The 16,014-nt window shown below is 42.5% G+C and overlaps 1 protein-coding gene across 3 annotated transcripts in view; it reads left to right on the top strand.

The window, feature by feature from the left end:
• abi3a (ABI family, member 3a) overlaps positions 1–16,014 on the top strand; it is a 31,393-nt gene that overhangs the window by 12,990 nt on the left and 2,389 nt on the right. For all 3 annotated transcript variants that reach the window (XM_028599765.1, XM_028599766.1, XM_028599764.1), the window contains exons 5-8: positions 6,894–6,952; positions 7,405–7,458; positions 7,661–7,938; positions 8,829–8,960. In XM_028599765.1, coding sequence (XP_028455566.1) covers positions 6,894–6,952; positions 7,405–7,458; positions 7,661–7,938; positions 8,829–8,960 — 523 coding nt within the window. The remainder of the gene's footprint in view (positions 1–6,893; positions 6,953–7,404; positions 7,459–7,660; positions 7,939–8,828; positions 8,961–16,014) is intronic.

Raw genomic sequence — 16,014 nt, 5'->3', positions numbered from 1 at the left:
CTGACGTTAGACCCAGCCCGCTGACGTTAGACCCAGCCCGCTGACGTTAGACCCAGCCCACTGTTCAGCTCATTCTCTGTAAGAGATACAGCATGAAAGCACCGCGGAACCAGCAAGCCAGGCAGCCGGTGTTAGTTAGCTAACGTTAGCATGCTAACTACGCTTTAACGTTAATCCGTCCCCACATCGTTCACAGAAAACGAGCCGAATAAAGCTGTCACTCGTGGCGATAGAAGTGTGCTTTGTGCGGATGAAGCATGAAGTTAATTTGACTCTTGACGGCTGGCTCTCTGCCTCGTAACGTTACTAGCTGCTCCGCTACTCGTTTGTAGCGGATTAAGTATCAGGTAATAATCAACTGTAAAGTAGCTACACCTTTTTAAAGGATCCCATGGTAAGTGAAATTGTAGAAAGAAAAGAAAAAAACACGCTGACACCAACATTTAGTGGCAAAATCCATTGTTGTGTCTACAAAATTATTTTAGATATAGTATAAGTTCAAGTCACCACTACCTCTGGTCAAAATATTGAATTAGTATCTCAATATATTGACTCAGTATCTCAGAATATAAACAAAGAATATCAAAGTAATGAGAAACGATAAAATATTGACTTAATCTCAATATATTGGCTTAGTATCGTAATATATTGACTTAGTAACTCAACATATTGGTTCAGTATCTCAATATATTGACTTAGTAACTCAGAATATCTCAATATATTGACATAGTAACTTAGAATATTGACTAGGAATCTGAAAGTAATGAGAAACTTTAAAATATTCACTTAGAATCTCAATATATTAACTTCTGCACACCGGCGTGCAAAGTATAACTTTGTATTATGAGTCTGGAGATCCTTTTTTCTTGTTGAAGGGGAAATCTATTCTTGGGACACATTTGTTTCTACTGTTTAAACTGAATTGTATTAATGTTGATAGTGTTTGGATGCTTTCAATGGTTTCTTCAAATTCTGCATTAGCAAAACACAAAAAAAATTATAAAATGATGAATCTTTACCCGGACAAGTGACTTTTGTTCATGGACAAGTGAAACGTAAATGTACTTGTCCCAAGGACAAGTGCCTCAAAAAGTTCATGTCAAGCCCTGTATATATATATATATATATATATATATATATATATATATATATATTATTTTGAAATTCAAATACAACACGTCATGCTCAAAAGGGGATGAGAGGAATTAAAAAATATGCTTTGATATTCATTTTCTATTTCATATAACAAAAAAATAAAAGGTTGAGTCTATTTCTACCCTGGTAAAATTAGCAGTGTATGCTAATTGTACCCTGGTGCACACATTCGTCTGTTCTATGAGTACCCCATCTGGTAAAATTAGCAGTGTATGCTAATCGTACCAGTGTATAAATTACAAGTGGATGCTATTCTTACCCTGGTGTAGGCTACCCTTTATGTACACAGTTAGAGACAAAACTTTCTTAATATGCCAGTTTCTGCTGAAGATGAATGTAGGGCCATGATTTCGGTGCACGCTGATATCGGGAATGATATCTGGACATGATGGTGGAGATTTTGACACAAGACGAGTCCGATGTATTTAGATTAAATGCAGCGTTATTCACACAACAAACAAACTTTCAGGAGAGGGAGAACAGTTGACATGTACCAAATATATATATCCAAGGTTTCTCAGCAAACTATCAGAATAACTCCTCCTTTATACTTTTTCGGGCTTCACACATTCCAGTCTATCTATTTCAGTGGAACATTTACTTTCAAACTGCTCCTTTTATGGACGATTCTTCTAATAGAATCACACATTTCAAGCTTTTCCTCTGTAGGACAGTGTTACCGTCAACTAACCTTCTCTGTAAGATACTAATATAATAGATGAAATACATTTGAAACATGTGTGTTGAAATATCCAACCTATCGCACGCAAGCAACGTGTTTTTGTTGTTACGACACAGGGTGTGAATAGCTCAGCTGTGTAGCCTAGGCTATTCGTACCGTGGGTGCAAATAGAAACTCTGAAAATAAAGTCACTCGAAAATTGATATGAAAAAAGGCCTGTTTTTTTATATTCAGAGACCAGATGTTTTCATTTCCAAGGCAACAGCGTCAGTGTAGCAGTGTTGCTTTCAGCACAGGCTAAACTTTGGAACATAGACTGTTAATATTAATATTTACAGTCGATATTTTGGAATCCCTACTGATGTATTTCATACCCATGTATATTAATGTAAAGAGGTGCAAAAAAAACAGACAGTCAAAGAAATGGACACAGCGACCCCATAGATTTCCACGAAGACCAGTGAAGGAAAGACTTCTTATTAGAAGTCACTTGATGGCTGAGCGACGTAGATGTGACGTGAGCAACGTGTCTGAAAGTGTGAAGTCTTCTGGTAGCTGTGAGAGAGAAATCTCAATCATTCCCAATCTTACAGAGACGGAGAGCCTGAGTAGGAGCTGTCCATGAGCGGAGGAGCAGGAGCAAACCCTTGCTGAAATATGTTGTTCCGATGCTTTCATGGACTCTCTGTGGGCTTCTCCCTTGACTAGGGTTAGGGTCCTATTACACCCTCACTTCTCTGTGATATGCACACAGACATTGCTGTACATGACAGGCCTTTTTTTCACCATATCTAAAATCACATCAAACTAGGAATCCAAAGTCATTTTAGCCTGTGCTGAAAGCAACACTGGTACACTGGCGCTGTTATTTTTTCATTATGATTTTTTCATTTCTATTTTTGAGTGATAATAGTTATTACGATATGAAATAGAAAAGGAATATCAAAGCATATTTTTAAATTCCTCTCAAACCCTTTTGACCATGAAAAGGAAAAAAAAAACCTTCTATTTCAATTTCAAATTTTGTATTTTAAAACGAAAATCAAACAACCATTCGTTTTTTGTTTTTTAATACCTGTTAATGAAAGGATAATTGAATAAAAATTTCTGTTAGTGATTTTATAATGTGAGATATATGTATGTATGTGTGTTGGTTGTGTTATGGTTGTCTAAGCTACTGGATGCCCCATAATTTCCCTCAGGATGAATAAAATCTGTCTGTCTGTATGTCTGTCTGTCTGTTCTGAACACACCTGTTTCAACCGACCACAGATGGTCATTAGGAGTTAGTTATTTTGCACATCTTGGGTTGATTCAGGTCAGTTGTCTCTCTAAAAGGGTCTGATTGGGAGGGTGAGATGTGTGTTGGTGTGAATCAGCAGGATCTAAAAGAAAAGACACAGAGCAGCATTTAGAGACGCCCAAAACAAGAAGTCAAGAAAACAAAAGCAGAAGTGAAGTTTGTCTATGAGTGAAGTCTGTGTGTGAAACAACAGGAAGTGAAGGTTAGTTCTCAGAGAAGTCTGCTGTCACAGGAAGCGTTGGCGTCTGCAGCGGCCGCAGAAACAGACGTGACCGTGCGGTAAAAGTTCCTCATTTCAACTTCATCTTCCTTCGCTGCGTCGCTGTGGCTGGATGTTATACTCAGACAGAGTTCATGTCCTCCTGAGAGTCTCAGACAGATGCACACTGTCAATCTCTGGAGTTAATATGACTTTCTGTCTGTTTAAATGTACATTTATTTCTGAAATGTTGTGTTTAAGGGGAGACACTGCAAGTGAATGGGGGGGGGGAAATAACTAATAGATATTACCATGAAACTTTCCCAGTTGATTACTTACATTAAGACAAATATCTTTTGTATTACAAGTTTTCTGGAATTTTATGTTTAAATATGGAAATTAAGCATTATCTTGTTAAATACAGTAATGTGCTAATTTGCATACATTTTCCAGAGTAGAAATCTGAACATAGTCTAGAAGCCAGCCCATAGAGCCCCATTGTGATCCCAGAAATGTTGAGTACACTAAAGTTTTATTGCAGTATGGGTCCCCAGCATACAGAAACTCCTGGATGCTAATTTGCATATGTTTAGCAATTATCATAATTAGCAGAATCGTCCAGATTGACAATAGATGTGTATGATCTACAATATTGGAGTGGTTTAAGAGGTTTTAGAGGATTCTGAATTCAATTCTGGCACTTTCAGACTTCAAAATGGAAATTCTATAACAAATTTGGATACATTTAGACACATTTTTTATTAATTTCGGACAAAATGTTAGGTTATTTTCATGGTAAACACAATAATCTCACATTTCAGAATCACAAAAGCTCTTGCTCTTTGATGTGAATGTTGATAACCTCAATTTGTTTACATTTAAGGTAGTGACTATGAAGTTCCAGAAAAAGGAATGTAGGTCAGTGGGAAGGTTGTTTGTGACCTTGAGTCATTATTTGCTCGACTGTGGTGTGTTGACGGTGGTGGGAGGCCAGAGAAAAATGGAGCTCTCTTCTCTCTTCAAATATGAGCTTGGCCCAGTCCCCTTGTCTATCATTGATGACAATGGATGCGTCCGAAAGGGCAATAAGTCAGTGCTTGTCCAGCAGCTTGGAATTCCAGTCTGCAATCCCCAGCCACCAGAGGTTGTCATTGTGGATGTATCCCAGCTAATTTATCACGTGGTTTGGCCATCGTCTGGGACAGTGGCAGATCTTGCAGCCAGCATCTGTCATCTTTGACAGATATTTGCAGGTGTCTGCCAAGGATCATGAGAGACATAGAAGAGCGCCACAATGTAGGAAGTAAGATCATGATGGTCAGTAAAGCAGAAAGCGTTGACACTCATGATGAGGCCGATATATCACTTATATCTTGCGTGTTAGATGCCGTCAGACATGGGGCTTCAACTGTTCACATTCTCAGTCATGACACAGATGTCTTTGTGCTTATGGTTTATTGGTGTTGGAAGGCTGGTATCACAACTAACCTACAGATGGAAAAATGGAATGGCACTGTTCTCACTGCAGAGAATCTGGGTGACCAATGTGGTTCCATTCTGGCCATGCATGCTCTTTCGGGATGTGATACCACCTCATATCCTGTCGGAAGGTGTCTGCACCAAGGCCATGAGAGTCATACCTGGTAAGCCTCTCCGCTGTATAGGAGAGGCAGAAGCCACAGACTTACAGATCACAAAAGCAACGAGGGCTTTCTTTCTGGTTCTGTACAATCAGAGGAACTCCGTAACCTTGGATGCAGCCCGGTATGAAATTTACCAAAAGCGCAAAAGGCACCTAGCACTGAAGACATTACCTCCTACAGAGCACAATATGCTCCTTCATGGAAGACCTGCCCACCTACAGGTGCTGCTATTGAAAGCAGCAGACCAGCCTGATCCACCGGCTGTGGATATCACCTTGTTTGGGTGGGACAAGAAGATGGGCCTAAAGTAAGGACAGGAACTGATTATGCCCACCCAGGATTCAAGTCCAGTTGCTCCTCCTGCTTTGTTAGATGTTGTCAGCTGTGGTTGCAAAGCCGGGTTGAAACCGTGCACATGAGCAAAGTGCAGCTGTGCAGCTGCCGGTCTGGCCTGTACCAGTTATTGTTCCTACAAAGGCAATGATGGTATATGCTGCAACATACTTACACAACACCAAGAACACAAAGAGAGGGATGAAGGGTCTGGAGAAGAACAGACAAGGATAGTGAAGATGATGAGGCTGCCTTTTTTTTATTAATTGTGAGGCATAGCAGTTTGCCTGAAGGTGGTAGCCAGCGTGTGCTTTGTGTGGTGCGGAGGTGAGGCTCAGTTTTAACTGGGTCCTCGTTGGATCTTGGGACTTGCGGACCAGCCTGGACAGTCCTTCTGCCATTTGGGCATGGCCCTAGCTACTTGCGGGGCCTGTCTTGTATGGCATGTATATATTATATATTTGTACATAGTTCGTTGATCACACATGGTGATGGGCTTAGGTGATGTCATCTCATTGGGTGTCTTAAAGAGCTACCCCATTAATATGTATCGTACAGTTGCAGGATTCAAGTTACGTCAAATACCCGCATTGCTTTTTTTCCTCCAGAAATGCATAACATTCAGCTTAACAAAGATTCATCATTTATCCAAAAAAAAGCTCCAAAAGTGCCAGGAGGGGATTCAGCTTCACTACACCCTGAAAACAATGCGTCAACATTCACAAGAGCCTAACATTAGAAAAAGCCGTGTTAAAAATTCTTCTTTTATTTAGTTGACATATTAGCGTCAAAGGGTTTTACAGAGGGGATTTTGGATATCTTCTTTTATTACTGCATAAATCAGAATATGGTGTCAACAGCCATAAAAAAATCCCTTTTCACCACATTTTTAGGTATAGAATGTTACATAAATCAGGCTATGAATGATATGGGAACAAACCCCTCTGTAAAAACCTTCAGAATATAGATAGGAATGTATCTGGAAAGTTTGCTGTATGTAAGTGCTACTGTGGAGTGGAGACCTTTCCCAGTTAATTACATACATTAAAACATATATCTTTGTATTAAAATTTTTCTGAAATGTTTTGATAAAATATGCAAATGAGGCCTTATCTGATGCTAACCTTTGGTTAAAAAAATTAATGTAACGTTGTGGAAGATAAAGAGACTGAAAGATGATGTTTTTTGTGTGTAGTGTCTCTTTTTAAAGAGGATCTTTCAAAAAGGACATTGTGTACCAAACTCCATTAAAAAAAATCAGCACTTTTAAGTGACAGTATTGCTGTGTGTTCAGCAGAAACACAGTGCAGAAGTAGTTTGTAAAAACATTACACAGACACACACACACACACACACACACCCACACACACACACACACACACACACACACACACACACACACACACAGAGACATACACAGACAGAAAGTCTTTGTTGAGCGTGGGAAAATGTTTAGAGAGACTCATTAGAGCTGCTGAGGCCTGAGAGGCTCTATTGATGCTCTCTCTCTCTCCCACACACACACACACACACACACACACATTAACACACACTCTGTCTCTGCCCCCCCCCTTCCAGGTCTCTGGGAAACAGTCGGAGCGAACAGGAACCATCCGTAAACACGGCGCCTCCACCAGGTTCACTTCTGTTTTTCTTTATTGCAAATCAAGGACATGAGAAAACACATATGTACCGCGTGTTAAAGGGTTAATACATTCTGACACGAAAGACCAAATAAAAAGGATAATAACAGAAGTAAGAATTCAGCAGGATAGAATGTATATATCAGGAGTGTTGAAGGGTTTGTAGAGTGCTGAATAGTTTGGATGTTTGTTGCATTTCATCCATAAAAACACTCTAAACAAAGGTTTTCTGTTACAGAGTTTTTGAGAAATGTTGCTAAGATAACAAAAAGATATCTGATATTTAACTGTTTTGAAAAGCAGACATAAAAAGCAAACAGCACATCAATGGACAGACTCCACTATTAACAACAAGTTCCTGTTTCACATCTCTAACTGTGTGTGTGTGTGTGTGTGTGTGTGTGTGTGTGTGTGTGTGTGTGTGTGTGTGTGTGTGTGTGTCTCAGGTCCAACAAACCCCCAGAGCCGGTGCAGTGTCCCGTGGCGCCCCCTGTCAGCGGGTAATAACTATTTTTTTACATTCACTATTATATATATAGTTAGGCAAATCTTCTGTTGCTTGTTATTGTCCCGGAAATGTGTGTGTGTGTGTGTGTGTGTGTGTGTTTTTTTCATACTGTTGTCTTTTAGGGAAGTAGAAGTACTTTGTGTAAGTTTCAGCTCTGATCGGAAATGTTTCTTCCGAACCTTTCTGTGTCTCAGCTCTAGTTTTGGGAAACCTGTGGCTCCGCCCACCATCCCCTCCACCTACCAGGCTCCACCTGAGAGTGACATCATCAGCACGCTGCCGCTCGATGCCCTGCCCCCTCCTCCTCCTCTCCCTCACGATGATGTCACTGACGCCCCGGCCCCGCCCCCTCCACCTCCTGATTTACCCGGAGAGATGTCGGCCTTGCCCCCCCCTCCGCCTCCCCCTCCTCCTTCAGTGACCAATCACAGCGCAGCACCACCACCGGCTCCACCCCTAAGCCTAGAGACAGGTCAGTGTGAAACCAAAACATCTTCAACTGATTCAGACTACCGTGCGTTCATGGACATCGGAAAAACGTTTTTCCCAGTGAAAACGTCACCATTAACTTCCTGTGGGAACCGGAGGAGGGGAACTGGGGCTGGATTTAGATACCCGAGGTCCCCAGTTGGTGACGCGTTGTTGACAACTGACGTTTGATGGAGGCAACTTTGGTTCACTGAACATATTTCAATGATAATAAACTGTTTATTGTGGACAAATGCCTCTGCCAAGAAACATACACAGACATAACATGTTTAAAATTATTCATAAATAGGCCTGTATAAAAAAAAACACATTATCCGTGTCTTTTCCATTGGTTGTCCTGCAGATAACACAAACACACACCTGTCCATGTGCTGTTTGGATGCTCGTATAAGAAAACAGCAGAGAATCTTCTGTTATTGTGTCTCCATGTTTTCACCACCTGATGCTCTCGGCTACGGCCAACCGTTGGTGGCAGTCATGAAACAAGTTGTTATGCCAAACGCCCAATATAACAGAAGAAGAAGAACACTCATCCCGACCATGTGAACGCTGCCAGTCGGAAAAACAACGTAACCAGGGGGGCGGTGCCTGTTATTCCCAGGTGGCATGAACGCAGCATACATCTCCACCAGAGCAGGGGGAATGAGAGGGGGAAACACCAGAACAGGGGGAATGAGAGGGAGAAACGTAGCAGAAGATATTCCTTTTTAAAACCAAGATGTAGCAGTTGAGATGAAGCCTGAGTTTAAATAAACATTTTGCTGCATTCTGTTGGGGCTGAACTGGATTCTATATGTGTAAATCTGTCATTGGTTAACCTGAGTGACAGCATGATGACATCACAATGACATGACGTCTCCTCTGTCCCCTCAGTGGTGGAGGAGAGCAGCTTCCCCCCTCCCTCTCCTCCCCCCCCTCCTCCCTCTGATGATGACGGCTTCCCTCCGCTGCCCAATGAGCTGCCAGCCCCTCCACCTCCACCTCCACCCAGCCAGGAAGTAGATGGTACCTGTCTGTCTGTCTGTCTGTCTGTTTGCGAGTGTTTCATTGGGATGTGTCAACTCCTTCATACAAAAAGCTTTTACAGTGAGCAGAAAGACTGTTGCTGTTCCTAAAGCCACCCCACCAAACATTCATTCAAAAAAGGGCAATTTAAGCCTTTGTTACTTCTGTGGTGTTTTTCTGTTTCTTCTCTTCTCTGGTGTTTTCCCGCTCAGTTTCTTCTGCTTGATGCTTTTCTTCAGTGACCCTCCCGTCCAGGAGGAGTCGCCACCGCCGCTCGCCGCCCACTACTCGCTCTCTGTCTCTGAGAGTCCGTTCTGGACCTGCCTCCCGCTGCCGCTACACACGCTCTCTCTTCCTGCCTGCTGTGCAATCATGTAAGAGGAGGAAGACGCTGTCATCCAATAGAAACTCAGTACAGATTTTTTTTTTAATTCTGTGCATAATCATTACACCTGAAAGATGTTGAGACCTTTATTTGGGCTATTGTTGTTATTGAATTCAATTCAATTCAATTTTATTTATAGTATCAATTCATAACAAAAGTTATCTCGAGACACTTTACAGATAGAGTAGGTCTAGACCACACTCTATAAATTCCAAAACCCCAACAATTACAGTAATTCCCTCAAGAGCAAGCATTAGCAGTGGCTATTGCGACAGTGGCAAGAAAAAACTCCCTTTTAGGAAGAAACCTCGGCAGACCCAGACTCTTGGTAGGCGGTGTCTGACGGACCGGTTGGGGGCGTGATGAACAGTGGTGATAACAGTCACATTAGAAGTCACATTGACTTCGAAGGTTATCGTGGAAGTTCATGTCATAGCAGGGCACATCGTGTCATACTGAGTAGTGCAGTCTCCTATACCGGATCCTGACTACTCTGTGCATAGGAACATCACAGCAGGGCGTTGCGGGATGTGACGTGGCGCTGCAGAGCACGGGTGGATGCTGCGGACGCAGCAGGGCGCAGCAGGATGCGGCCGGGAAATGCAGAGAATTAGAAGTAGAAACATAAGGACTCCGGGGAGTAAACTCCCCAGAGCTAGATTAGTAACAAGCATTTCTTGGACAGGATGCATACAAAAGTAACAAGTAGAGATGAGAGAGCAGCTCAGTGTGTCTTAGGGAGGAACAGCCTCCCCGGCAGTCTAGAATTGAATAGCATAACTTAAGAGAGGCAGGTTAAAGAGAGGTGCCTGGTCGGGCTAGAACTCTCCCCAACCGGATCGGGCTGTACTGGCCTGCCTCCCTCTACTCTCGCTAGATTATTAATTATACAGTATATAAAACTGATGACTACGAGGAGAAGCAGTGGGCCGGGTTAGGTGGACGCTGCAACTCCTCACTCCTTAACTATAAGCTTTATCAAAGAGGAGGGTTTTCAGTTTACTCTTAAATGTGGTGACGGTGTCTGCTCCTCGAACCCAGACTGGGAGCTGGTTCCACAATACTGGAGCCTGATAGCTGAAGGCCCTGGCCCCAGTCTACTTCCAGAGACTCTAGGAACCATAAGTAGACCCGCATTCCGGGGCGCGCAGTGCTCTAGTGGGACAATAAGGTACTATGAGCTCTTCTAAGTATGATGGTGCTTGACCATTTAGAGCTTTGTAAGTCAGGAGGAGGATTTTAAATTCGATCCTAGATTTCACTGGAAGCCAATGCAGAGAAGCTAATACAGGAGAAATATGATCTCTTCTCTTAGTTCTCGTCAGAACACGTGCTGCAGCATTCTGGATCAGTTGGAGAGTCTTAAGGGACTTATTTGGGCAACCTGATAATAAGGAATTGCAGTAATCTAGTCTAGAAGTAACGAATGCATGGACTAGTTTTTCAGCATCGTTGTGAGACAGGATATTCCTAATTTTGGCAATGTTACGAAGATGGAAAAAGGTTATTCTTGAGGTTTGTTTTAAGTGGGCGTTGAAGGATATATCCTGACCAAAAATAACTCCTAGATTTCTGACAGCAGTGCTGGAGGCCAGGGTAATACCATCCAGGGTAACTATATCTTTCGAAAACGAAGTTCGGCGGTGAGTTGGTCCTATCACAATAACTTCAGTTTTGTCTGAGTTTAACATCAGGAAATTGTGTGTCATCCATGATTTTATATCCTCAATACACGTTTGAAGTCTTGCTAACTGACCACTTTCATCTGGCTTAATTGACAGATATAATTGGGTATCGTCTGCGTAACAGTAATAGTTAATTGAGTGTTTCCTAATAATATTACCTAGAGGAAGCATATATAAGGAAAATAGAATTGGTCCAAGCACTGAGCCTTGAGGAACGTCATGGCTAACTTTAGCGTGCTTGGAGGGTTTATCATTAACATTAACAAATTGGGATCGTTCAGAGAAATAGGACTTAAACCAGCTTAGTGCGATTCCTTTAATGCCAACTAAGTGTTCCAGTCTCTGTAACAATAGTGTCAAATGCAGCACTAAGATCTAGTAGAACAAGAATGGAGACAAATCCTTTGTCTGCAGCAGTTAGAAGGTCGTTAGTAATTTTCACCAGTGCCGTCTCTGTGCTATGATTCTTTCTAAATCCTGATTGAAAATCATCAAATAAGCTGTTGCTATGTAGAAAATCACATAACTGATTAGCAACCACCTTCTCAAGGATCTTGGATAGAAAGGGAAGGTTAGATATAGGTTTATAGTTTGCTAAGACCTCAGGATCGAGGGTGGGTTTTTTCAGAAGAGGTTTTATCACAGCTATTTTAAATGACTGCGGTACATAACCTGTTAGTAAGGACATGTTGATCATATCTAATAATGAAGTGTTAACCACGGGTAACGCTTCTTTGAGTAGCCTCGTTGGGATGGGGTCTAACAGACAGGTAGACGGCTTAGCTGAGGATATCTTTAACATTAATTGTTGAAGGTCTATAGGATAAAAGCAGTCTAAGTATATGTCGGGACTCGTCGTTCTTTCTAGCGGTCCTGCATTTAAAGATGAACCGTTAGAAGTTGAGGGCAAAAGATGATGAATTTTTGTTATAATTTTATCATTAAAGAAGCTCATGAAGTCATCACTACTCAGAGTTAGAGGAATAGATGGCTCAGTAGAGCTGTGACTATCTGTCAGCCTGGCTACAGTGCTGAAAAGAAACCTTGAGTTGTTCTTGTTTTCTTCTATTAATGATGAGTAATAGTCTGATCTGGCCTTTCTTAGGGCCTTCCTATAGGTTTTGAGACTTTCTTGCCATTCCAAACGAGATTCTTCCACTTTGGTGGAGCGCCACTTTCTTTCAAGGTTTTGTGAGATTTGTTTTAATTTGCGAGTTTGGGAGTTATACCAAGGAGCTATTTTCCTTTGCTTTATCGTCTTCTTTATGAGAGGAGCGACAGAATCTAAGGTTGTCCGTAGGCAAGTCGTAGCACCGTCTACAAATGTATCAATTTGAGAGGGACTGAGGTTAACATAGAGGTCCTCTGTTATGTTAGGGCACGACATAGACTGGAATGCTGTAGGAATACTTTCCTTAAATTTAGCTATAGCACTGTCAGATAGGCATCTAGTGTAGAAGCTGCTATCTGGTTTAGTATGGTCAGGTAGCAAGAATTCAAAAGTAATTAAAAAATTATCTGATAATACCAGATTCTGCGGAAATATTATTAAATCCTCAATTTCAATACCATATGCCAGCACAAGGTCGAGGGTGTGGTTAAAACAGTGCGTCGCCTTGTGCACACTCTGACTGAAACCGATTGAATCCAGTAATGAGTTGAAAGCAGTAGTAAGGCTATCATTGTCAGCGTCCACATGGATATTAAAATCACCTACAATAAGTACTTTGTCTGATTTAAGGACTACACATGATAAAAACTCTGAGAATTCAGATAAAAATTCAGAATACGGATCTGGAGCTCGGTAGACAACAACAAATATAATTGGCTGTTCTGATTTCCGTGTTGGATGTTGAAGATTAAGAACAAGGCTTTCGAAAAAGTTATAATTTAGTTTGGGTTTAGGGTTAATTAACAGGCTTGAATCAAATATGGCTGCAACTCCCCCTCCTCGGCCTGAGCCTCTAGGAATTTGAGTGTTAATATGACTGGGAGGGGTGGCTTCATTTAGACTAACATATTCTTCATGGCCCAGCCAGGTTTCAGTAAGACAAAATAGATCAATTTGATTATCAGATATCAATTCATTTACTAGTACTGCTTTAGAAGATAAAGATCTGATATTTAGTAATCCACATCTAATTTTCCTATCCTTTTCTATCATTGCAGTGGTAGTTTTAATTCCAATTAGGTTGTTAAGTATTGCCCCTCTATTCACCACTTTGTGTGGTCTGTTGTTGATTATAATTGGAAAAGTACTAGTACTACATGTTACTGGAATAGTACTAGTACTACACGTTACTGGACTAATACTAGTACTACATGTTATCCTACAGAAAACATTTTCAGATTCATCCACTTGTATAGTGCTATCAGGATCAATACCTGGGGGACATGAATCTGTGATATTTTCAACATAATGTCAATATTTGCCTTCTGTCAGTGTGGTCGTTATGTTGTCAGATAGCAGCCTGGCTCCGTGTCGGTTTGGGTGGAGACCATCACGCTTCAGCAGGTTGGGCATCTCCCAGAACAAGTTGAAGTTGTCGACATAGGGAATGCCCAGGGAAGTGCAGAGTGGTTCCAGCCAGGTGTGGAGCCAGAACAGTCTGGACCATCTCACTGCACCCTTCCTGTAGGTAGGTAGAGGCCCAGAAATGACAATCCGCTTACCTGTGCCCATCAGGATGGTGATGAGAGTGGTGAAGTCTTCCTGGAGTGCTATCGACCGTCTCTCTCTGATGTCGTTTGTGCCCACATGCACGATGATGTTGTCGACCTTGGCGTGGCGGGCGAGGATGCCGGGAAGTTTGTGCTGGATGTCACGGATCTTGGCACCGGGGAAGCAGTAGACCTTGGAGGGACCGCTAGGTAATGGGGGAATGTGGAGGTCCCTTACCATGGAGCTTCCGATGACCAGCGTGGAGGTTGATGAGTCCGAGGGGGGAGAGTCCGCCCTCAATGGGCGCGTCGACTGTGTGGATGGACCAGGATGAGCTGCGTGGGGACGTGGCAGAGAAGGGAACTCCTCGTCGTTCATCAGAAGGCTGTAGCGGTTTTCTAGTTGTAGGGGTTGGGCTGGGGCTGAGCGCTGTCCTGACCGCCTGCTCTGGTGCTTGCTTACACGCCATGGCTCAAGCTGGTGTGGAGTGGAGCTGGTCAGCAGAGCTGGCTGGGTCCTCGGCAGAAGCCGAGGAGAGACAACAGGGACAGAGGTTGTATTAGTGCGTGGTGGGGTGAGAGTATTGCAGGGCACAGTGGAATCAAAACATCCATCAGTGTGTGTGTGGGGGGAACTTCCAATGATAATGGAGTCGAGGAACTCTTCACTTGCCTTGATCTGGTGGAGAGACAATATTCTGGCTTCAAGTTCCACTATCTTCTGGCTGAACAGGAGGCACGAGTCACAGCCAGGTGAACAGCTGAGGGGGGGCATCGTGTCGTGTAGCTTGCTAGATTAGGTAGTTTAGCTAGTAGCAACGTTGATGGAGGCCTTCTCCTAACACCTAAAAACCTTCACAAGTTGAAATACAATGCAAGTGCTCCTGCTTGTGTTAGCAAGCTGTGGATAGCCCGTTACTGCTACCAAAATATAGAATAGATTTCCCAGGAGGCAAAATCCTGAGTGGGTCGCTTTAACTCCAGCTAGCAGGCAGGCTAACTAGCTGTTAGCACAACAAATACCTAGACGTTAGCTAACGGAGCGGAGGAAAGTTTTTGCAAACAACGGAGAAACTGCGGCCAGACAGGTCCGGTTAAAATACAGCTAAGCGGTGTAATTAGTGACTGTATTTCGTTGTGGAGGACTTTAAATCGCAAGACGTTAAGCGTTAAGCGTCTGCCGTCCTGCGTAGGTTTTCGAGCCAATCAGTTGCAAAAATCAACTTACCTCTCTAAGTGACAGGCCCAACGTACAAGCATTTCTGGGACGGGATACACACAAATAGTAATAGTAATAGAAAGGGAGAGGAGAGAGCAGCTCAGTGTGTCAAAGGAAGGAAGTCCCCGGCAGTCTAGAACTATAACAGCGTAACTATAACAGCGTAACTAAGAGAGACAGGTCATAAGGAGAGGTAGCCTGTTCGGGCTTAGAACTCTCCCCCTGCCGGATCGGGCTTGGCTGGCCTGTCTCCCTCTACTTTGTTATGTATTATTAATCTAACAATTATGAAGAGAGGCAGGTGGGCCAGTTAGGTGAACACTGCAACTCCTCACTCCCTAACTATAAGCTTTATCAAATAGTTCACACTCGTTCACACTCACTCGACATTCCCGTCGACTGCTGTCGCTTGTGGATCGAAATGTTGTGGGCGGGGCTAAAACATTTTTATTGCATCTGGTTTCCAGAACAGAAATAGAAACAAATTAAGACTGATTAGTTCCAAGAGTCTTTAAGGATGTTTGGGGCACTAGGAGTTCTTCAAGATGTTTTAAGAGTCCTTGAGGAGGTTACACCAATCATTGAGGAGAACCTACGGGTCCTTTGGGGAGTGTCCTTCAGGATGTTAGGAGCAGGGTTTTCCCAGTCATTATTAGTCTTTGGTGCCGGTTCCCTAGTGGACTTATTTAGCAAGTTTTGTCATTAAGCTTTTTGAGTGTTATTTATGTATTATCTACTCTAGCTTTTCCAACATTTCAGACATAGATATGGAGATAATAACGATCCAAAATGATGTCAAATTGCATTGTGTGTTGCAATGTAACATTTTATTTATTTATTTATTTATCTTGAGGGAGGAATCCTAAACCCCCCACCAAGTATGTGCACCATAGTCTTCCACAAATCATGGGAAAACACTGGTTAGGGGTACTAGAAGTCCTTGAAGATGTTACTCCAATCATTAATGGGAATCTAGGGGTCTTTGAGAAGGTTTGGGGTGTTTTTGAGTAAGTGCTTGGCCGGTTGGGGAGGTTCTAGAGGTAATTTTTGTCCTAGAGGAAGTTGTAGGAGTTCTTGAGGATGGTTGGAGTACTAAGAGTCCTT

Source organism: Perca flavescens, chromosome 15 (assembly GCF_004354835.1).
Source record: "Perca flavescens isolate YP-PL-M2 chromosome 15, PFLA_1.0, whole genome shotgun sequence".
Classification (NCBI taxonomy): domain Eukaryota; kingdom Metazoa; phylum Chordata; class Actinopteri; order Perciformes; family Percidae; genus Perca; species Perca flavescens.
This window is presented reverse-complemented; position numbering and strand designations above follow the sequence as displayed.